The 23,792-nt window shown below is 43.5% G+C and overlaps 1 protein-coding gene across 1 annotated transcript in view; it reads left to right on the forward strand.

Annotated features, from left to right (window-relative positions):
• Positions 1 to 1,717: 1,717 nt before the first annotated feature.
• LOC126981163 (putative uncharacterized protein DDB_G0286901) overlaps positions 1,718 to 23,792 on the forward strand; it is a 23,115-nt gene continuing 1,040 nt past the window's right edge. Inside the window, exon 1 of the mRNA XM_050831880.1 lies at positions 1,718 to 2,648. Within this exon, the coding sequence (XP_050687837.1) occupies positions 1,718 to 2,648 (931 nt within the window). The remainder of the gene's footprint in view (positions 2,649 to 23,792) is intronic.

Consider the following 23,792-nt stretch of genomic DNA (forward strand, 5'->3'; position numbering starts at 1 on the left):
CCCTCTCCTCTATCCCTTGTTTCCTCACCCCTTTCCTCCCCACTTGTGTTGCCTCCCTCCTCCCCCAAAACTTCTCTCCCTTCCCTCTACCCCCCCTTGTTTCCTCTCCCCTTTCCTCCCCTCTTCTGTTGTCTCCCTCCTCCCTCTCATTCCCTTCTATTTCCCTTGTGTCTTCTTCCTTTCCTCCACTCATTTTGTTGCTTCCCTCCACCCCCAAAACCTCCTTCCCTCCTCTATCTCCCCTTGTTTCCTGTTCCCTTCCTCCCCTCCTTTGTTGCCTCTCTCCTACTCCTCTTTCCTTCCTTCCTTCTCTCTGTTCTATTTCCCCTTCAACAACTTTCCCCTTCCTCTTCCTCTCCCTGTTTCCCCTTCTCTACCCTTCCCGTACCCGCATCTCCCTACTTTCCTCTCCCTTTGCTTCTCCTCCCTTTCCGTGTGCTCCTTCTCTCCCTTTCTCCTCCATTTGCTGTTCCTCCCTGCTCCACAACACTTCTCTTTTTCCTTCTATTCTCTCCTTCCACCCTTTCCCAATTTTCCACATCTCCTCCTTTTCTCGTTCCTCCCTGCTCCACCACTTTTTTTTCCCTCTCCAGCAGCTCAGTTTTCCTTCTAGTTTTCTTTTTCCCAGTCGTTACTTTTTTTTCCTTTCCAGCCTTTTCCCTTTCCAGCTGTTTCTCTTCTGTCACTTTCCTTCCTGGCTTTTCCTTTCTGTAACCTTCACGACCTGCCTACCCACCCCTATCTTGCCTTTCTTTCCAACCTACCTATCCATCCATTCCCAGCCTCGCACTACCTACTCAATGCCACTCACGTTCCTCCTCCACCATCACTACCATCGCCACAATCATCACTCTTTCACCAACACCACCATCATCTTCCCCTCCTCCTCCTCCTCTTCCTGTTACCTCCCAAGTTATGAAGGGTTGACAAGCCGGTTCTCTTCCTCCCTCCTTCTTTCCTTCTTCTTCTTCCGCAGCATTATTATCCCGTTTCTATACGGGGTCGCTGTTTTTGATGAGTCTCCTCCATCTAACCCTGTCCTCCGCCACTTCAAGGTCCAAGTTCTTCTCCCTGCCGTCCGCCACAATACAGTCCTTCCATCTCGTCCTGGGTCTTCCTCTCTTCCTTCTGCCATCCACTTCCATGTCATTATCTGCCTTTCACAACTCCCTTCCTCTCTCCTCGTGACATGACCAAACCATCTCAGTCTCGCTTCCTGCACCTTCTTATCCACACTCGTTACCTTATCTGTACCTCTCCTTCTCTCCTTCTCCTACACTATAAGTTTTGCCCAAGCCATCATCACCACTACTCTCACCACCACAATACCAATACCACTACTTTATCATCACCACCACCACCACTACAATCCACTTCACTACCCCCCCCCCCACCACACACACACCAGGTTATTTATCACAGTCCAGTCGATTTAACTGCCTATCTATCTATCTATTTGTTTGTTTGTTTGTGTCTACCTCATATTTTTTTTTGTTTTTATCTTGATGTGTTTAGAATTTCATCTTTGTCTAAAAACAGGATAGATGTTAATTTGTCCGTGTGATTCTGTCTGTTTGTCACTGTCTGCCTTCCTATATTCATGTCTATGTATATAAAAAAAAAAGTCTAGTTCCATATTCATTGATTTTTACCTTCCTAGTCGGAGTATTTTTTTCATTCACTCCTTTTTATTCAATACGAGACATTTCTCACCACAATGAACGCCACCTCCGAACCCACTTCCTACTCAAACACAAACAACGCCACCACCAACAACAGTACCATGAACAACAGTACCATGAACAACAGTACCATGAACAACAGTACCATGAACAACAGTACCATGAACAACAGTACCATGAACAACAGTACCATGAACAACAGTAACATGAACAACAGTAACATGAACAACAGTAACATGAACAACAGTACCATGAACAACAGTACCATGAACAACAGTAACATGAACAACAGTAACATGAACAACAGTACCATGAACAACAGTACCACCAACAACAGTACCATGAACAACAGTAACATGAACAACAGTAACATGAACAACAGTACCATGAACAACAGTACCATGAACAACAATACCATGAACAACAGTACCATGAACAACAGTACCACCAACAACAGTACCATGAACAACAGTAACATGAACAACAGTACCATGAACAACAGTACCATGAACAACAGTACCATGAACAACAGTACCATGAACAACAGTAACATGAACAACAGTAACATGAACAACAGTACCATGAACAACAGTACCATGAACAACAGTACCATGAACAACAGTACCATGAACAACAGTAACATGAACAACAGTAACATGAACAACAGTAACATGAACAACAGTACCATGAACAACAGTACCATGAACAACAGTACCATGAACAACAGTACCATGAACAATAGTACCATGAACAATAGTAACATGAACAACAGTAACATGAACAACAGTAACATGAACAACAGTACCATGAACAACAGTACCATGAACAACAGTACCATGAACAACAGTACCATGAACAACAGTAACATGAACAACAGTACCATGAACAACAGTACCATGAACAACAGTACCATGAACAACAGTACCATGAACAACAGTAACATGAACAACAGTACCATGAACAACAGTAACACGAACAACAGTACCATGAACAACAGTACCATGAATAACAGTAACATTAACAGTAACATGAACAAAACAAAACAAAAAGGACTGAAATAAATAAATCAGTGTAATCTTTTTTCAATCGTCTAATTTTCCACTACCATTTTTAGTTGTTTCCTCTCCCCTTTCCTCCCTTCTTCTCTTGACCTCCTCCTCCCCCTTAACCTTCTCCCTCTCCTCCCTCTATCCCCTTTTGTTTCCTTTTCCCTTCCTCCCCTCCTTTGTTGCTTCCCTCCACCGCCAAAACCTCCTTCCCTCCTCTATCTATCTCAACTATTTATTGCTAACATTTCTCTAACTTTTTTATTATTGTTACTTTTATTACTACTATATGACATTACCAAACACAACGAACTCTAAAACCGATCCTACTTCCGTCGAATCCAACGCCACCTAGCGAGCCCCAAAGACACTAATTGCCAAGCTTTTATCGGAGCAATTATCCGCGCTGTCCCGCTTATGATAATACGGGAGACTAAAACTACTGATTACCGCGATGGCATTAGGGAAGCGAGGCATTCATTATTCTGGAGTATTTGTTTATGGAAGACCAAGGAAAGGAAGAGTTGAAATGACGTCGACGCATAGTTAACATACAAGATAAGAAAGATATGGTTGGGTAGAGAAAAGGGAAGGGGTGAAAAGGTGGAAGGAAAGAGAGAAGGGAAGGGAAAACGGGAATAGGCAAGGAAGGAAGGAGGGAAGGAGAAAAGGGTAGAAGGGAGTGGAGGGAAAGACAAGGTTGTAGAAAAATGTGAATAAAAAAAAAAAAGAGTGGATGAAGCTGAGAGGACGTAACTTCCTGTCGATTCTTCTACACAGCTGACACACACACACACACACACACACACACACACACACAAGAACATTCTCCAGTCACATTTACTTATGAGAGCGTTTGCCATTGTCACCCAATTACATATTGTCACTAAAATGGAAATTCACTTGTAAGGGTAATGTATATTCAAGACATAATAGAGGCGTTAGTGATGGAAGGAGGAGGAGGAGGAGGAGGAGGAAGAGGAGGATAAAGGAAAGAAGAAACATGAAGGGAAACGAGGAACAGGAGGAGAAGGAGAATGGAGAGAAGAATTAAGATGAAGGGGAAAGAGGAAGATGATTAAGAGGAGGAGGAGGAGGAGGAGGAGGAGGAGGACAAAGGAAAGAAGAAACATGAAGGGAATCGAAGAACAAGAGGAGAAGAAGAATGGAGAGAAGAAAAAAGATAAAAGGGAAAGAGGAACTGAATTAAGAGGAGGAGGAGGAGGAGGAAGAGGAGGAAGAGGAGAAGGATGAAAGGGGAAGGAGGAGGAAGAGAAGGAGGAGAGAGCGCTGTTCGTCACATTATCCGAAGTCTCTCATTATGCATGTAGTAATTAAGTAACTTTTATGTTTGTTGTGACTAAATTGAGAAAACTGGAGTGTGAAAAGATCACACACACACACACACACACACACACACACACACACACACACACACACACACACACACACACAATGCCTCCCCCCCCTTCACCGAACCAAACAAACAAAAACAAAGCCAGAGGGAGAGAGAGAGAGTTCCCCTAAAAACGTCATTAAGTCAAGGTCATGTCCGAGGTCAGCCAATGGAGGTCACCCAATAGAGGTCATCGGACACACCACGGACTCGCTCTTCTAACTGGGTCACGCGGCGGACAGGTGACGTTTAAAGGGATCCACAGGTGTCACAGGTGGAACACAGGTGGATCAAGCGACGCAGACAGGGAGCTGAAAATTACTGGAGAAAAATACGTGGCAATGAAAACGTGTCGCGATGATGAAACGAGAAAGAAAATGGGAAACAATATGAGTGTGTGAGAGGGTGTGTTGGTGTTGTTGTTCTTTTATTTTTGTTTGTTTGTTTCTGCTCCTATTCATCTGTGTCCTGACTTGATTTTTTCTTGTTTTGAGTTTTATTTCCTTTCTCATTGTATTGTTTTTCGTTTGTGATTTTTTTTTTCATACGCTGCAAATCGAAAGAAAATAATTATGTGATGTTTTTCTTGTTTTCTGGAAGAGTGGGAAGGAAAATCGTTTGTCACTCTAACTAAAAGAACTACAACAGCGCAAGAGAGATACGAATAATATGAGAAAAAACATAATCTAATAAACGTTACAAAAAAAGGACGGACGGGTACAAACATTAATTATACATCTGTCTGTCTGTCTGTCTGTCTGTCATCCCAATTAATGAAGAATCTCTAATCCTATGACAGGGACAGAGAAGAATGGGGATTGACAAATAGATAGATTGGTAGATAAAATGGAGAGAGAGAGAGAGAGAGAGAGAGAGAGAGAGAGTCAGCCTTTCAGTTCTGTTTTGGACCCTTCCCTTTAGGCTCGGCTCACGGACTTCGGCAATGGAATGATATTAAAACATTCCGGATTATGAGCGGAATGACAAAAGGCCTCAGTTATTAGGGAAGGGAAAGGCAAAGCAGACCAACCCAAGCAAAGGTAAGACAAAGGGAAGGCAGGGGAAGGGAAGGGAAAGCAAGAGAAGGCAAGGCGTAGGAAGGGAAAGCAAGGAAAGGCAAGGGAAGGGAAGGGAAGAGAAAGGAAGGCAAGGGAAGGGAAGGGAAGGCAAAGCTAGGGAGGGGAGGAAAGGGAAGGGAAGGGAAGGGAAGGGAAGGCAAGGGAAGGAAAGGGAAGGAAAGGCAAGGGAAGGCAAGGCGTGGAAAAGGAAGAGAGGACAAAGCAAATTAAGGAAAGACAAGGAAAGGAAAGGGAAAAGGAAGGAAAGGGAAGAGAAAGGAAGAGAAGGGAATATAAGGCAAGGGAAGGCAACGGAAGGTAAGGCAAAGTAAAGGAAAGGCAAGGGAAGGGAAGTCAAGGAAAGGGAAGGGAAGGAAAAAGAAGGGAAGGAAAGGGAAGGCAACGGAAGGGAAGGGAAGACAAAGGAAGGAAAGTCAACGAAAGGGAAAAGAAGGGAAGGAAAGGCAAGGAAAGAAAAAGAAACGCAAAAAAGAAAAGATAAAGGAAAGGAAAGGAAGAGAAGGGAGGAGGAAAAAAAACTCAGCAAGATTTTGATAATGGGAAAAATAACTGCAGAGAGATTAGATTCTTTTGAGCTTCCAGAGACCAGTTTTCTTGGTGTCTGTTCTTTAATCTTTTTGTGTCTGTCTGTCTGTCTTTTAGTGCGCTTGTCTGTCTGTCTGTGAACGTGCATCTTAGGGTCTTTCTTTCTGTCTCCGGCTGTTTGTCCGTCTGTCCGTTTGTCTGTGTCTGTCTGTTATTATGATTGCACTGCTGGGATAATCATAACTTCTTAACTTGTTGTATGTGGCTTATTTACTCTCTCTCTCTCTCTCTCTCTCTCTCTCTCTCTCTCTCTCTCTCTCTCTCTCTCTCTCTCTCTCTCTCTCTCTTACGCTTTCTTTTCGGTGGAGAAAGTTTCTAATTCGTGACCAAACTTTCCGAACACTTTTCCGGCAGATGTGTTACTACCCTCCTTCCGCGATAGAATATATATGTTTACTCTCTCTCTCTCTCTCTCTCTCTCTCTCTCTCTCTCTCTCTCTCTCTCTCTCTCTCTCTCTCTCTCTCTCACAACAAATCCTTCCACGAAATAATAAAAAAAGGAAGATCCCCCATTTTTCGTAGATATCTTTTTCATTACATCCAAAATTTGTTTCTTTTTTTTTGTCTCATCCGATGACCGAAAAGTTAAGTGGATTGTTTTTATTTTTCAACTCTATTTTTTTTTCATTTTTTGTGTTCCCGTCCATCTTATAAATTAGCTTTTTTTTTATTAATGAATGTTCTCTTTAGCAGTAGTAGTAGTAGTAGTAGTAGTAGTAGTAGTAGTAACGGTAGTAGTAGTAGTAGTAGAATTAAAAGCAGTAGTAGTGGTAGTAGTAGTAGTAGTAGTAACGGTAACAGTAGTAGAAGTAGAAGTAGCAGTTAAAGGAGTAGAAGAAGCAACACGAGATGAGGTGGAGGAGGAAGCGAATTAGGAAGAGTCGGAAGAGGAGGAGGAGGAGGAGGAGGAGGAGGAGGAGGAGGAGGAGGATAAGCCGTAGTAGCAACAAAATATAAAGAAGCAAGTTTCCTGTTGGCGGTAAAAGTGTTGAAATGTTTTGTTTACCTTTTTCCTCCTCCTCCCCTTCCTCCTCCTCCTCCTCCTCCTCCTCCTCCTCTTCCTCCTCCTCCTCCTCCTCCTCCTCCCGGCTCACGTGCACCTGCCATCAATCGGATTACGTCGTGTACGTTTCCCAGAAAGAAACCTCGATCCCACTTCGTTTCGCTCAGCCTCTCTCTCTCTCTCTCTCTCTCTCTCTCTCTCTCTCTCTCTCTCTCTCTCTCTCTCTCTCTCTCTCTCTCTCTCTCTCTCTCTCTCTCTCTCTCTCTCTCTCTCTCTCTCTCTCTCTCTCTCTGTGTGTTCATTTTCTTTTTCTTTTTCATTATTTTCCCTTTTTTTCTGTTTCTTTCTCCATTGGTTTCCTTTTCTTTCCTCTTCTTTAACTTATTTCCTCTCTCTCTCTCTCTCTCTCTCTCTCTCTCTCTCTCTCTCTCTCTCTCTCTCTCTCTCTCTCTCTCTCTCTCTCTCTCTCTCTCTCTCTCTCTCTCTCTCTCTCTCTCTCTCTCTCTCTCTCTCTTTTCTTTTATTATCATTATTTTCCCTTTTTTCTGTTTCTCCTTTTGTTTCCTGTTCTTTCCTCTTCTATTGTTATTTAAATTTTCATCATATTTAACTTATTTCCTTGCATTCTCTCTCTCTCTCTCTCTCTCTCTCTCTCTCTCTCTCTCTCTCTCTCTCTCTCTCTCTCTCTCTCTCTCTCTCTCTCTCTCTCTCTCTCAACCTTTTACAGATGTGACGTAACTCTCCAGACGGTTTATGTAACGATAAATCGAGTTTGATCTTATTACTTTTTACGCTAATATTCCATCATTCCAATCTTTAACGTTTCTCAAATTTAGTCTCGTTCTCTTTAAGACTTTTCTCCCCTAAAGTTTCATGAAGTGTTATTAGCATGTGTTCTTATGAAATATTACAACGTTTATTTTTTTTTCTTTTCCTCTCACAATTATTTTTTGAAGGTTTCCGTTTTTGGTCCTTAATGTTTTTTTTAATGTTTTTTTTTATGGACTACAAAATATTATGGCTATTGCGTTACGTATGATCTCAATTCTGTGGTAAATGCTTGTCTATTTGTCTATCTATCCATCGATCTATTCATCTATCTATTCCTCACATTCATCCCTTCCACCATTTTTTTTTTTTTTTTATATTATCTAACTTTTTTTTCTCCTAAGGTTCTGTTTGTATGTTCGTCTGTCTGTTCCTTTTCTCCTCGTTATCTTTAATACTTTTTTGAAATTTCTGTTTTTATGGTTTTCCTTTTCTCTCCGTCCTTCATTTTTTTCTCTTTTCTTTCTCGTTCTATTGTTTTGGTACTTTTCTTTTGGTACCTATTTTTGCTCTTTTACTCTCTCTCTCTCTCTCTCTCTCTCTCTCTCTCTCTCTCTCTCTCTCTCTCTCTCTCTCTCTCTCTCTCTCTCTCTCTCTCTCTCTCTCTCTCTCTCTCTCTCTCTCTCTCTTCTTTCTTCTTCCTCTTTTTTGTTTTGTTTTTCCGTTTGTTTTTCTCTTTTCTCTTTCCCTTCTTTCACCTTTTATGCTTTTTTTTTATTTTGCTTTCTTTTCTTTTCTTTCTGTATCTTTTTTGTTACCGAAATTTTCCCATTCATCTTTTATTTCTTTCCTTTTACTCTCTCTCTCTCTCTCTCTCTCTCTCTCTCTCTCTCTCTCTCTCTCTCTCTCTCTCTCTCTCTCTCTCTCTCTCTCTCTCTCTCTCTCTCTCTCTCTCTCTCTCTCTCTCTCTCTCTCTCTCTCTCTGTCTGTCTTTTTAAATCTTCCTTCTCCTCCTCCTCCTCCTCTTCCCTCAAGACAAAAAACAAGAAAAAAAGGAAGAGAAAAATAACTTCCATCCTGAACTCCACTGCCAGTCTTTCCATTTCCATCTGACGAGGCCAGTGAATAAGAATTTGCCATGCTTCTCTCTCTCTCTCTCTCTCTCTCTCTCTCTCTCTCTCTCTCTCTCTCTCTCTCTCTCTCTCTCTCTCTCTCTCTCTCTCTCTCTCTCTCTCTCTCTCTCTCTCTCTCTCTCTCTCATTATTCATTCATCTCACAAACGGGGCCGCTACCCTTCACCTATTTTTCTTTTTCTCTCTCTCTTTCTTTTTTTTCCTCTTTCTTTTCTTTCTCTTTTTTCTCATTTGCTTTGTTTTTTCCTGCTTTTCTTTTTTCTTTTTTTTTTTCTTTTCCTTCTTTCACCTTCTTTTATGTTTTTATTATTTTTCTTTCTTTTCTTTTCTTTCTGTATCTCTTTTGTTACTGCATTTTTCATACATCTTTTAAACTTTTCCTCTCTCTCTCTCTCTCTCTCTCTCTCTCTCTCTCTCTCTCTCTCTCTCTCTCTCTCTCTCTCTCTCTCTCTCTCTCTCTCTCTCTCTCTCTCTCTCTCTCTCTTCCATCGCTTCTCCCTCTTCCTCCTTTCCTCAGCTCATCTTTTTCCTCTCGTCCCTAACTTTTTTCCTTCTTCTCTTCACCCACGACTTTTTTCCCGTCCAATTTTTCCCCGTCCGATTTTTTCCCGTCCCGATTTTTCCCGTCCGATTTTTCCCGTCCCTTTTTTCATTCGACCGTTTTTTTCCCGTCCCCTTCGGTTAGTCTGTCTGTGTAACTTATTCCCTAAACGATACTGGGAGGAAAAAATGGCAGAGCGGAAAAAAAGGGAGAGAAACGGTTGACTGAATAACTGACCCACCCCCTCCTCCTCCTCTTCTTCTTCCTCCTCTTCCTCCTCCTCCTCCGTCTCTGAATTATGTAAGGGGAAAGAAAAAAAGGAAGAGTATGAATGGGAGGAAAAATGCAAAAAAAAAAAAAAAGTATATACGTTTATCGTCTTCTAAATTTACATGCATATCCGACTTTTTTTTTTTTTTTTTTTTACATCAAAGGGCACGGCTCAAGGGCAACAAAAAGAGTATAAAAAAAGAACTATTTATCCCTGTCATTATTATTATTTTTATCATTATTATTATTATCATTATTTCCTGACTATATCTTGACAATGAGTGAAGAGATAATACGCAGTTCATGAGTTAAGAAATAAACATAAATAAATACAAACATAAATCTTAAACAATCAATCCATCTCGTCGGTAGAGAAAAAAAATGGATGATGAGAAATTATATATAGAAACATATTTTTAGCTATTCGATCAATGTAACCGACAGGGAGGGAGGAAAGAGGACAGAGGGAGGGAGAAAGGGAGGAAGAGTGACAGCGGAGGCAAGGAAGAAGGGAGGAGGGGACGGACGGGAGGGGAGGGAGGGAGGCAAAAGGAGAGTGGGCGCAGGGAGGAAGCAAGCAAGGAGGGGAGGGGAAGGAAGCAAAAGGAGAGTGGGCGCAGGGAGGAAGCAAGCAAGGAGGGGAGGGGAAGGAGGGAAAAAGACAGTGGGATCAGGGAGGAAGCAAGGAAGGAAGGGAGGGGGAGAAGAAGGAAGGGAGGACACACATCTACACCCACCCTTTCACACCCACACTCACCCACCCACACACAGACATCAACACCCCCACTTCCACTCCCCCCACACCCGTCCCCCCACACACACATCCCCTCCCCATTCTCCCATAACAGTTCTCGACCCCCCTCCCCAATCTACCCCCCCCCCCCAAAGATTACCTCGAGAGTGTCTGTAGTGGCGAAGATGAACGGCGGACCAATAGGGTGATAAGGGTGTGATGAACTGCCCTGACCTCGCTAACCTCATCCTCACCTCTCCTTATTCGGTCGGCCGTACTCGGCGCAAAACTTGAGGGGAGATAAATGGGAGAGAAGGGAAGGTAGAAGGAACGGAGTCAGGGAGAGAGGGATAAAAAGGAGGAGATAGCAATGAAAGGTAGGAGTGATTGGGAGTGAAGGGAAGGGCGAGGGTACAGATGGAGAGAGAGAAAGGGGGATAAAAGGGGGGAGATAGCAAAGATAGGATAGGAGTGAAGAGAAGGAAGAGGATAATGGGAGAGAGGGAGAATGTGATAAGGAGAGGAGACTACAAATGATGATAGGATGAAAAGTTGAAGGGAAGGAATGTGTAAAAAAAAAAAAAGATGTAAATGGAAGAGGGAGGGAACGACAGAGAAAAAAAAGATTGAAAAGTGAAAGGGAAAAAGCGAAGACTGGAGGAATGGGAGTGTATGAGGGAAGGTTGGAAGGGAAAAAGAGGGAAGAAAAAGAGGAAGAGGAGGGAAAAAAGGAGGAACAGGAGGGGAGAAGGGAAGGCAGGAAAAGGAAAGAGAGGGGAGAATAGAAGGAAGAGGAGGAAAGAATGGAGAAAAGAGAATACGGGAGGGAAGGCAGGAAGGAAAAAAAAGAAGAATAGAAGGAAGAGATGGGAAGGATAGAGGAAATGGCGCTCAGAAGGGAAGGTAGGAAGAGGATGAGGGAAAAATAGAAGAAGAGGGAAGAAAGGAGGAATAGGGGTGCAAGAGGAAGGATAGGAATGGGAACACGAGATAGGGGATACAATTACATGAGAGTAGAGGGAAGGGAAAGGGAGGGAGGGAGAGAGGGGGAAAGGAGGTCAGCAAGGAAGGGAAGGATGGAGAAAGGAGAAGAAAAGGGGGCAGAGAAGGAGGAAAGTAAAGACGGAAGTTAGAAGAGATACAAATGCGACTAGAAAGAAGAAAGGGAAGAAGGAAGGGAAGAAGAAGGAAGCGAAGGAGATGAAGAAGAGTAGAAAAGAGAAGACTGCAAAAAGGAATGCATATGGGAGAAAAGAGTCTAATATAGGGCAGAAAGAAAGGGGGAGGAGGGAGGAAAGGAAGAGGGGGATAAGGGAGAAATAAAATGGGAACACGACGGAAGGAATGCATAGGGGAGAAGAAGGGATAAATAGGACAGGAAGGAAGGGAGATGCTTGAGAGGAGGGTAGGAGGTCGGGCGGTCAGGGAGGAAGAGAGGAAGGGAAGGGAAGGGAGTGTGTATCCTCAGAAATATTGAGTGGAAGGAAGGAGTCAGATTACCGAGTGTGTGAATTAAGAGGAGAGGGAGATGAAGAGGAGGAGGAGGAGGAGGAGAGGAGATGATTTAGTGAACGGCGGGGAGGGAGGGAAGGAGAGAGGAAGAGAGAGAGGAAGGGGAGTGAAGGGCCTAGCTAATATAAGGTAGATAGGCCCCTAACGAAGAGCAAAAGATCAGTTCTTGAATATGAAAAAGAAGCTTAAATTAAAAATAAAACGCTGGTAATTAAGGGGATTTAAAGTGAAGGGGAAAAAACGAAGTCCCCCCTACATCTCTCTCTCTCTCTCTCTCTCTCTCTCTCTCTCTCTCTCTCTCTCTCTCTCTCTCTCTCTCTCTCTCTCTCTCTCTCTCTCTCTCTCTCTCTCTCTCTCTCTCTCTCTCTCTCTCTTGCTTTCCTTTTTCACTCTTTCCTTCCTCCACCTCTTCTCTCCTCCTGCTCCTCTTCCTTCTCCTCTATATTATGTAACTTGCCCTCCTGACCTCTCTTCCTCCGCCTCCTCCTCCTCCTCCTCTTCCTTCTCCTCCTCCTCCTCCTCCCTACCTCTCTTGCTCTTTCTGCCTTTTCTGCTCTTCTTTCTTCTCTTCTTTCTCCTCTTCTTCTCTTCATTATTTCTCTATCACTTCCTTTATTCCTTCCTTTCCAAACCCTATTAACATTGCTTCCATTCTCCTCCTATCTCTTTCTTTCCCTTATTCCTCCTTTATTCATTATTTTCCTTATCTCTTATTTTATTTCATTGCTTCTTAGTTCTCCTTTATCTTTCTTTTCCTCCTCTTCTGTTTTTTTTCCCGTTCCATGTCTTATAATTTCTTACGGTCCAATTTTTCTCTCCCTTTTCCCCTCTTCTCAAATTCACTAGATGCTCTCAACCGTACCTTTTTTTTTCTCTCTCTCCTTTTTTTCCCTCCCACTACCGTACCCTCGCTGTCTCACCCTTGCCCTCCCATCATCTCTTCCTTGCTCTCTCCCTTCCTCCCATCATCTGCTCTCCCTCCCTCCCTCGTTCATTTCTAACCCTTCTTTGACCTCTTTCTCATCTTACTCCAATCACCTCTTGCCATCTTTAACCTCTCCCTCCTCCTCCTCCTCCTCCTCCTCCACTAATAATCCGGATACCAAGTCTGTTCCGGAGAGGCGTGTACGGGCCCCGATATTTAGGGAGTCGTGTGTTACAGAAACTAACTTCATTAACAGGACTGTGGAGTTTCCTGACCCCTGCCCTGCCTCCACTCCTCCAAAGCCCCCCTCGCCCCTCGCCACTACCACCAGTACAGTCTCTTCTTCCTCCTCTTCTTCCACCATCAACACATCCTCTTTTTTATCTTCTCTCTCCTCTTCTTCCACCATCAAAACATTCTCTTCTTTTTTTCTCTTCTCCCTCCTCTTTTTCCACAACAAGCATATCCTCCTCCTCCTCCTCCTCCTCTTCTTCCACCACCAACACATCCTATTCTTCTTCCTCCTCTTCTTCCACTACCAGCATATCCTCCTCCTCCTCCTCTTCTTCCACCACCAACACATCCTATTCTTCTTCCTCCTCTTCTTCCACTACCAGCATATCCTCCTCCTCCTCCTCTTCTTCCACCACCAACACATCCTATTCTTCTTCCTCCTCTTCTTCCACTACCAGCATATCCTCCTCCTCCTCCTCTTCTTCCACCACCAACACATCCTATTCTTCTTCCTCCTCTTCTTCCACTACCAGCATATCCTCCTCCTCCTCTTCTTCCACCACCAACACATCCTATTCTTCTTCCTCCTCTTCTTCCACTACCAGCATATCCTCCTCCTCCTCCTCTTCTTCCACCACCAACACATCCTATTTTTCTTCCTCTTCTTTCACCACCAGTATGTCCTCTTCTTCCTCTTCTTCTTCCACTACCAAAATATCCTCCTCTTCCTCTTCCTCTTCCACCACCAACACTTCCTCTTCTTCCTCCTCTTCTTCTACCACCAACATATCCTCCTCTTCCTCTTCCTCCTTTTCTTCCTCTACCTCCGCCGCTGCAGTTATAATTCCTCCTCCTCCTCTTCTTCTTCCTCCTCCTCCTCCTCCCTCATCTCTACTTGCACAGCCCTCACATGAGTTTTTGTCCATATGTTTGTTTGTTAGTTTGTATATCTGCCTGCTTCTGTATGTGTGTTTATGTCAATGTTTGTTTGTGCGTGTCTTTGTCTCCTTCTGTTTCTTTCAATGTGTCTATGTGTTTAATTGTATGTATCCGTCTGTCTGTCTGTATGTGTCTGTGTATGCTATGTGTATGTTGGCTACCTCTCTGTTTCTTTGTGTCTGTGTCTGCGTCTCTCTCTCCCTCACTCTCTCTCTCTCTCTCTCTCTCTCTCTCTCTCTCTCTCTCTCTCTCTCTCTCTCTCTCTCTCTCTCTCTCTCTCTCTCTCTCTCTCTCTCTCTCTCTCTCTCTCTCTCTCTCTCTCTCTCTCTCTCTCTCTCTCTCTCTCTCTCTTCGTGTCAAGTGATCAAGTAATTCAAGACACTCATTAATCCTTTTTTCTCCCGTTTTTTTCTCCTTGGCCTCAATATCACGGGAAGCCAAACTAAGGACGAGGATAAAGATTTCGATAAGTAGATCCTTACCTATACAAACACACCTATAGACCTGCCATATAAGACGTAAAAAGGATATGTGAGAGCCGGTAGGAGTGTGTATGTGTGTGTGTATGTGTGTGTGTGTGTGTTATATAACCCTCCTCATCTAATAATTTCTGACCCTAACCCTTTTTAATTGAGGCAGAAAGTACTCCAGAATCGGTTCCTGAGACATTCATCCACTCGAAAACTGAGCCACACAACTTTTTCTCAGTCAAGGATGTAGGTCGGAGCTGTATAGGTATATGAAGGGAGGGGAAGGGAGAGGGAGAGGTGTAAAGGAAGGAAGGAAGTAAGGAAGGGAGGAATAAGGGAGAGAGGGGTGGGCAGTAAGGGAGGGTTGTAATGAGGGAAGTTAGGAGAAACACATATGAGACCAGAAGGAATGAGAGGGAAGAAGAAAGGGAAGAAGCAGAAGCAGAGGTGAAAAAAATAATCCCCCGCAAAAAATATTGATGCAGTAAGAGAACAAGAGAAGGAGAAAAAAAAAAGAGAAAGAAAAAAGAGAAAGAGGAGAAGCCTAAAAACGATGATCGATTTTAGTTCCTCAAGTGTCTCGAAAATTCTTGTAAAAAAAAAGTACAAATCACTTCCTCATCCGGGCAACAATACAACAGTTGATTACACGCGGTTTGAGTCCCGGCGGCTTAAAATGTTTACGACTATAATGAAAAAACAGCCATTAATAAACGCTCACAACGGGCACTGATGTATGTACAGGGATTGAAATTATACTTGCAAACACTGTACTCGTAAACATAACATCATTCGTAAACATTTACTATTAAGCATCATATTCGTAAATAATATATATTCGTAAACATTATATTCGTAAGCAAACATTATTGTCGTAAACAAACATTATATTCGTAAGTATTTTATTCGTAAACATTATAGTCATCAATATTATATTCGTAAACATTATATTCGTAAACATTATATTCGTAAGCAAACATTATATTCGTTAACAAACATTATATTCGTAAGTATTTTATTCGTAAACATTATAGTCATCAACATTATATTCGTAAACAATATATATTCGTAAACATTATACTCGTAAGGAAACATTATATTCGTTAACAAACATTATATTCGTAGACAAACATTATATTCGTTAACAAGCATTATATTCGTAAGTATTTTATTCGTAAACATTATAGTCATCAACATTATAGTCGTAAACAATATATATTCGTAAACATTATATTCGTAAGGAAACATTATATTCGTTAACAAACATTATATTCGTAGACAAACATTATATTCGTTAACAAACATTATATTCGTAAGTATTTTATTCGTAAACATTATAGTCATGAACATTATATTCGTAAACAAAAATGATCATCTTCCTCCTTTCTCATTTTCTTTCCCTCTCTTCTCAGTTGGACAAATACATCACAAAACAACTACAAAAACGTGTCACTCTCAATAAAAACAAACATCACTACTTGCCGCAAAATATAGAAGTATACTTGCCCTTCATCATTCTCCGTTCTTCCTCCCTCCCTACGCTCTCTCCTTCACCTTCCTGTCTCATAATAGTCGCCTCTATTCCCCATGTAACATCGGCTCCCTGTCCTCTCCCGTACCCTCTATCTTTGCCACTCCTGTCAACTTCCTTCAGCCCGTAGCATCCCCACTCTTTAATTTCAAATACAATACATTCCACGAGATTCAGTGACCCCAAGCCTGATAAAACACAATGAACGAACGTCTCAGATATAAAGATGATGCCATTTTTCCTTTTTAAACTCTACTATTACGACTTGTAGCTCTCCTCCAGTTACAGACCGCACTCAGAACTCCGCAAGAAAAAATTGACCAGCCTCTGAAAATAACCCCCCCCCCCCCCCCCCACACACACACAGTAAATCCGAGTATCATATAACAATATCTCATTCTTCTTTTTCCCGCTTGTGATACTCGAGTCTGCCTGTCTGTCTGTTTCGCCACTGTTCCCAGATCCCTCCGAACCTGAGATTTTTTTCACCAACCACAGCTCACCACAAGCCCGAGGAGAAGGGGGAGAGGGAGGAGGAAGAGGAGGAGAAGGAGAGTGTTTCTGGGTACGTAGGAAGCTCACATTGCCCAGCCTCCCCTTCCAGCCCTTCCTTCTTCCCCCCAGCATCTCCCTTCTCTCATCTCTTCACTCAGCATCCTTCCTTCTCTTCTTGCATCTTCCCCTCCTGTATTCCTTCCTTCTCTCTTCTCTCAGTATTCTTCCCTTCTACTCCTTCCTTCTCCTTCATCCGTTTCCCTTCTCTCTTTTAATCCAGCATCCTACTCTCTGCTCCTTCTCCCACGCTTTCTCTCCTCTCATCCCACACCGTATTCTTTCCTCCTTCCTCATGTCCTTCCTCTTCCTACCCTCTACTCTGTCTATCATCCCGTTTCTTCTTTCCCTCAACTTCCTCTCTCTCCCTCCCCACTTTCAGTAACCTATCTTTATTTTTTACAACAAAGGAGACAGCTTAAGGGCACAAAAAAGGAAACAATAATAAAAAAAAGCCCGCTACTTGCTGCTCCTACTTATCCTCCCTTCCTTCTTCCTCTCTCACTAGTTCCTCTCTACTCCCTTCGCATCCCTCACTTTCTCTCCCGCACCCTCTATCCCTGCCCCTCTTGTCCACTCCCTCCAGCTCGCAGCCTCCCCACATGCCTTTCGCGAAGACTTGCTTGCTTGGAAGGAATGAAAAACGGTGGGTAATATGAATGAAGGAATGCAGGGAGGAAGGAGTGAAGGAAGGCCGCCTCTTAGAAGGTAATAACACAATGCCACAAGAAGACGGGGTGATCTAAGCGAGGCGGCTCATCCATTTGCATCACTATGTCAAATGCATCTGTCAGACCAGGCCGTGTGCGTGGCCCTGATAGCACACACACACACACACACACACACACACACACACAAACACAAAAAAATATATGCAAACGTACGCAAAGACGGACACACACACACACACACACACACACACATGCAAATAGATTCATTAGCGTCACGTTAAGGGGGGGGGGAGAGAGAGAGAGAGAGAGAGAGAGAGAGAGAGAGAGAGAGAGAGAGAGAGAGAGAGAGAGAGAGAGGAGGGGGGGGAGGAGGTCACGTGACAGGCGAGTCTAAATAGGCTGGCACGTGTCTTCTCTTAGACAAGGCGAGGAGACGAGAGAAACACAGCCATTCTCTTCCTCCTCCTCCTCCTCCTCCTCCTCCTCCCACGCTGTCCTCGGAAGACCTTAACCTTATTATGGGGCGAGAGGTAAAAAGAAGTCAACATGGAAAGACGGTTAGTTTTAATGCTTTTTTCTCTCCTCTTTTTCCTTCTCCTCCAGTACGGTTCTCTCCTCCTCCTCCTCCTCCTCCTCCTACTCCTCCTCCTGCACCTCCTCTCTCTTCTCCTTTCTCTCCTCCAGTAGTACAGAAAGAAAGAACAAACGGAGAGGAAAAATTCGATATGGATATTCCGTTTAAAAGATTGATATAATGTTTTCTAGAACCAATGAAAAGATGGAAAAAATAATACAGTACAAAATGCGAAAAAAAAGATGATTCGTTCCTGATATTGTCGCCTTTTTTTCTGATAATTAAGGGAAAAGATGACGGAAAATGTACTGAAAGAAAGATATATCTGTCTACAGTCTCTACACATTCATTCAAAGAGTAGAATGAGGAAAATAAAAAAAATAAAAAGACAATCTCGCGTCGATGGTTATGTACTAAAGGTGTTGAAACCCTTTTTTAATTGGTAGCGTCCAGAAGAAAAGGAAGACGAAGAAAATGAAGATATAAAAGAAGAAAAAGAAAAAGAAGAAAATAAAGATGGAAAAGAAGAAAAGTAGATGGAGAAGAAGAAAAAGAAGAGAAAGAAGACGAAGAAGAAAAAAGAAAAAGATGGAGAAGAAAAAGAAAATGGAGAAGGAGAAGAAGAAGAAGAAGAAGAAGAAGAACATGAACAAAAAAAAAAAAGAAGAAACTGAGGAATAGGAAAACAAAAGAAATGGAGGAAAGTAAAAAATGATAAAAAGAGAAAAAGAAGACTTACGAAAACAAAGAAAAAGAAGAAAAGACCTTGAGGAACGAAATGCAAGACACACACACACACACACACACACACACACACACACACACACACAGGTAAGGCCCCCCCCCTCCCCCCCCCCCCCGTCAAGGTCATCCCATTACCTGCCCCAACCTGCGAAAGCGACAGGCCGATAAACACGATTTCCCTTTCCCTTTCAATGGAAGCCAAATCACTCCACCGAGCTCCATTCAAACGTGTTTATATAAAGAATCTCTCTCTCTCTAAATGGCGCCGCTTTAACTGACAAAACCAACTGCGGAAAAGGTGAAGGGAACTTTATCACCGTGAAATATGAGCCTCAATAGCGTCCGTCAGGTGTGTGTGTGTGTGTGTGTGTGTGTGTGTGTGTGTGTGTGTGTGTGTGTGTGTGTGTGTGTGTGTGTGTGTGTGTGTGTGTGTGTGTGTGTTTAAAAGTTACGGGGATGATCCACTCTCTCGCTTGTATAACTGAGGACCATTTAACAAATCCACAAATCCGCTTGAAATCACCACCAGTACACCACCACCATTTACCACAGTCACCATCACCACCACTACCACCACCCCCCCTCCCATCACCACTATCAACCTCCTCCAAACACACACACACATACACACACACACACACACAAACTTCCACCACTAAGCCTACCCCCCCCTCCACCACCACCGTCAGTATGAAAGGGGGGGAGTGGGCGAGGAGGGGAAGGGGAAGGAGGGTAGGCCCTAATGATGACTTGATATTGCGTTTAATTACTATAGTCAAACCTAATGAACGCTGGGCCAACGAATTTTAATAGGCCTGTATGTGTGTGTGTGTGTGTGTGTGTGTGTGTGTGTGTGTGTGTGTGTGTGTGTGTGTGTGTGTGTGTGTCGCCTCTCCCTTTTGTTTTTCTATTTTTTCATACTTGTCCTTATTTCCCTATTGTCTGTCTTTCTTATATCTCCCTTTTTCCTACCTACTCTCTCTCTCTCTCTCTCTCTCCATATGCACACACACACACACACACACACACACACACACACACACACACACACACACACACACACACACACAAAAAAAAAAAAAAAAGTTTCCCGCCGCCCCTCCTCCTCTGTCTCTTCTTCTTCCTCCTTGAATCGGATCTCAACACTGGAGATTCATAATCGTTACAGACACACTCAACCTCCCCTGTTTTCTCTCTTTCTCTATCTACCTCTCTGTCCATCTGTCTATCGTTTAAGAGACTACTAGATAAACAAAGGCAAGCTCAAGAATCAGTCTAAGTACCTTTTCTTTCTCTCCTCTTTACTTTCGCTTCTCTATCCCATCCCTTGTCCGCCTTCACCTCGTCTCGCCTCCCGCTGTTCCCAATGACCTGTATCGGCTTGGCAAAAAGACTTCACTACTGCCGCCACGCCGCCACCACCACCATCATGAGATCTCGCAGCGCTGTTGGTATTGAGGAAAGTTAAGACAAAGGAAAGGTTGTTCTTGTAGGGCTGAAGGATTGGTTACTGGTTTTATTTTAAGAGTACTGTGCATCTTCTTGGTTTCATCGTTCTTCATTAACATATTCTAAGGTAGTCTGAGTTTGTGGTGGATAACAGGCTTTACTTTCTTTCTGGTTTGTTGTCTGTGTGTATTTTATTTTGCCGTCTCTTTCATCTTTTCATTTCCTTATTGCTTTGTTATTGTTTTTGTTTTATTATGTTCTTTTCTTGGGTCTGTTTCCTCTTCTACATACGCTGACTCCTTCTTCGTCTGCCTTTATTCTTTGTCATAATTTCCTTCTTCCTGTTCCTCTTTCTCCTCTTTCTTAAAAATGACCTCCTTTTCCGTATACTTGTTCTCTCCTTCTCTTTTTCATTTTATCTTCCTTCATCCCATTGCACACTGACTGAGCAACTGATTCTCTTCTCTTTGCTCTCTCTCCCTCTCCCTCTCTCTCTCTCTCTCTCTCTCTCTCTCTCTCTCTCTCTCTCTCTCCCCGTACCCTTGCCCTCCTTTTTGCCCTCCTCCGCCAGAATCCTGTGACTTTCCCTTCATCTCTCCCTCGACACCTTTCTTGTTTCCTCACACTCTTGTCCGACGTAACTTCCTCCTCCTCCTCCTCCTCCTCCTCCTCCTCCTTCTTTTCCTTCTATTTTTCTCTTTATAAATTTCCTGTTTTTTTCGTTTTCCCCTTCTCCTCCTCCTTCTACTCTTTTTCCAACACCTCCTCCTCCTCCTCCTGCTCCTCCTCCTCCTCCAACTCCTCTTCCAACCCCAGCTTCTCTTTATCAATCTCTTCCTCTTCCTCCTTAAATCGGATCTCTACACTGGAGGTTCAGAATCGTTACAGACACACTCAATCTCATAATCAACCTCCCCTGTTTTCTCTCTTTCTCTATCTACCTCTCTGTCCATCTGTCTATCGCTTAAGAGACAACTAGATAAATAAAGACAAGCTCAAGAATCAGGCTAAGTACCTCTTGTCTTATTATTTATATTTTCGTTATTTATTCATTTTTTTCTTGATTTCTTGCTTCCCTTTTTACTGTCTCAATTTATGGAACGTCAAATTATAAGCAGGCCATCATAACCTCCTTTAATCTATCTTTTTAATAACTTCACATCTATCCTCTCAACACACCCTAAACTACCTATCTAAACTATTATCTACCTACCTGTCGATCTATCTCCATCAGTACTTCACTATCTGCATTGTATACACTCAACTCCCCACCTCTAAACTACTTCTAATCTGTCTATTAATCTATCACCTTACAATCTATTTTCGTACAGTCTATTTATCACCCTCAATACGTACATCGCCTCATTCATTCTCACTAAATTACAATCAGCGAAGGCGAGTGGTCATGATGAATCGCGGGCCAGAAATTTAGTAGTAGTACATCAGGTAGGCGGGAGAGGAAGGAATGCAGGAAGGTGTGCCGGCGATGCCCTACGCCAATTAGCTCCAGGTGAGACAGACTGTCGGCCGATGAGTGAGGGACGTCTGCTGGGGACTAACTGACTACCTTGCTTGTTAGATAGATAGATAAATAGGTAGATAGTTAGTTAGTTTGGTAGGTAGGTAGGTAGGTAGATATAGATGGCTAGATAGATTGATAGATAGATAGATAGGTAGATAGGTAGGAAGTGTGTGGGAAGGGCAGTATCAATAGTTAAATTTAGGAGCATTTTCCCTCCAAAGTTAAGGGAAAGTTGAGGTTTTAAGTGAAAGGAAAAGTTTGAAAAAAAACAAGATCCTTTCCTGGGCTTCAATCTCTCTCTCTCTCTCTCTCTCTCTCTCTCTCTCTCTCTCTCTCTCTCTCTCTCTCTCTCTCTCTCTCTCTCTCTCTCTCTCTCTCTCTCTCTCTCTCTCTCTCTCTCAAAAGGTATATATATTTATAGTTGAATGGCTTCGACTTACGCACACACGCACACACACACACAAAAAACAACAACAACAACAACATTGAACTAGACACGTAGGGAAAGTAAAACAATATCCTGGAGGAGGAGGAGGAGGAGGAGGAGGAGGAGGAGGAGGAGGAGGACGAATACGAGGAGATATGGAGAAAGAGAAGTAAAAAAACCCATAAAACTACAATAGATAAAAACAAGACGGGAGAGTAGAAGAGTAGATAAGAGAGAGAAGAAAAAAACCCACAATAATCTGGCGTAGGAAAGGAATATGCGAGGCAGAAGGGGTAGATAGAGAGAGAGAGGATGATGATGGGAAAGGAAGGAAGGAAGGGAGGAAGGAAGGGAGGAAGCGTGTAGCAGAGCAGGAATAGGAGGAGAGGAGTGATAAAGAGCAGAAGCAGGAAGAGGAGGAGAAGGGGAGGAGGATAAAGAGGAATAGCGTGATAATTGAAATGCGAAGGGTGGCTTTAGGCAGAGGAAGGAAAGGGAATAATGGAAGCAAATGAACACGTAAATGAATGAAAGGAGGAATTAAAGGAAATACGAGAGGGAAGAAAAATGGGATTGTAGAGAAAATGGAATAAAGGGGAAATGTAGAAACGGAATGGTGGAGTTTAGTAGAGACGAGAAGAGGAGGGGAGGTGGAGGAAGAGGAGGAGGAAGAGGAGGAGGAGGTGATACAGTACACGGCAGGAATATAGTACCGACATGTTCCTCTGTAATGAGCAAACATGCAGGGTGAACGTGGACAGGAGGAGGAGGAGGAGGAGGAGGAAGAGGGGGAGGAGAAAACAGTAGCGGCAGGAGGAGGAGGAGGAGGAGGCACAGGAGAGAGGAAAGAGATAGGGAGAAGAAAGACAAGAAAGAGGAAGAATGGAAGGAGGAAAAAAGGAAAGAGAAGGTGAAAAAAGAAGCTTGAACGAGGTCAGTGGGGGGAAGGGAAAGGAGAATGAGGGAGGGAAAGTTGCAGAGAGGCGTGAGAATGAAGATGGAGTCAGGAGAAAGAGCGAAGAGGAAGAAGAGGAGGAGGAGGCGAGAGCTACGAATACAGAGCAAGAGAGGAGAGGTGGAGTAAGAGGAAGAGGAAGAGGAGCAAGAGGGTCGGAGATGCATCTGTATACCGCACTTACCCGGTGTGCTCCCAGTAAGCAGCCGTTCAGGACTTTGACTCCGATTCAATTAAACTCGCGTGGAGTCAAGACGCTCTGAGCCTTGAGACGCGGCTCCTCGAGGGGTTAGAGAGAGAGGGAGAGAGGGAGAGAAGGTGGAGGAGGAGGAGAGAGAGGAGGAAGGATTCACGCGTCGAGGTTCAACACTCGCCCCGAATATATTGACTGAAAGGGACACACGAAGCTTATATATTGCCCTGTCCTTCCTTCCCTGAGAGTGACACCCCCCTTGAAAATAGCGTGTGTGTGTGTGTGTGTGTGTGTGTGTGTGTGTGTGTGTGTGTGTGTGTGTGTGTGTGTGTGTGAAAGATGTTCGACAGGAAGAGGAATGAGGGAATAGTGGAAAAGGGCGCCGTTGGAGGACTGAGAGGAAGGGTTTCGGGTTTTTGGAAAGCTTTTTTAGAGCAGCAGAGGAAGGGAGATTTGTGTGCGTGGGGGGGGGGGGGTGAGGGGGGAAGGAATGGAGAAAAGATGGCGTTGAGGGGACGGAGGAGAAGGGTGAGGGAGGGGCATTGGCATTTCAGGAGGCAGCAGAAGAGGTAGATTCGTATGTAGGAGGGAGAAGGATTGATGAAATAGGTGCGCTGGAAAGACAGACAGAAAGGGTGAGGAAGGGGTTTTAGCGTATCAGGAGGCAGCAGACGAGGTAGATATGTGTGGGGGTGATGGTGGAGGAAATGAGGGCTTTGGGAGGAAAGATAGATAGCGTTTTGGGAAGCAGTAGAGGAAGGGAGGCTGATGTATGGGGAAGAAAGGAAAGGAATGGGGAAATGAGATCGTTGAGGATATATACAGAGGGTGAAGCGCCCCAGCTGTCACCGACCCCCT

This window comes from Eriocheir sinensis, chromosome 47, assembly GCF_024679095.1.
Source record: "Eriocheir sinensis breed Jianghai 21 chromosome 47, ASM2467909v1, whole genome shotgun sequence".
NCBI classification, from domain to species: domain Eukaryota; kingdom Metazoa; phylum Arthropoda; class Malacostraca; order Decapoda; family Varunidae; genus Eriocheir; species Eriocheir sinensis.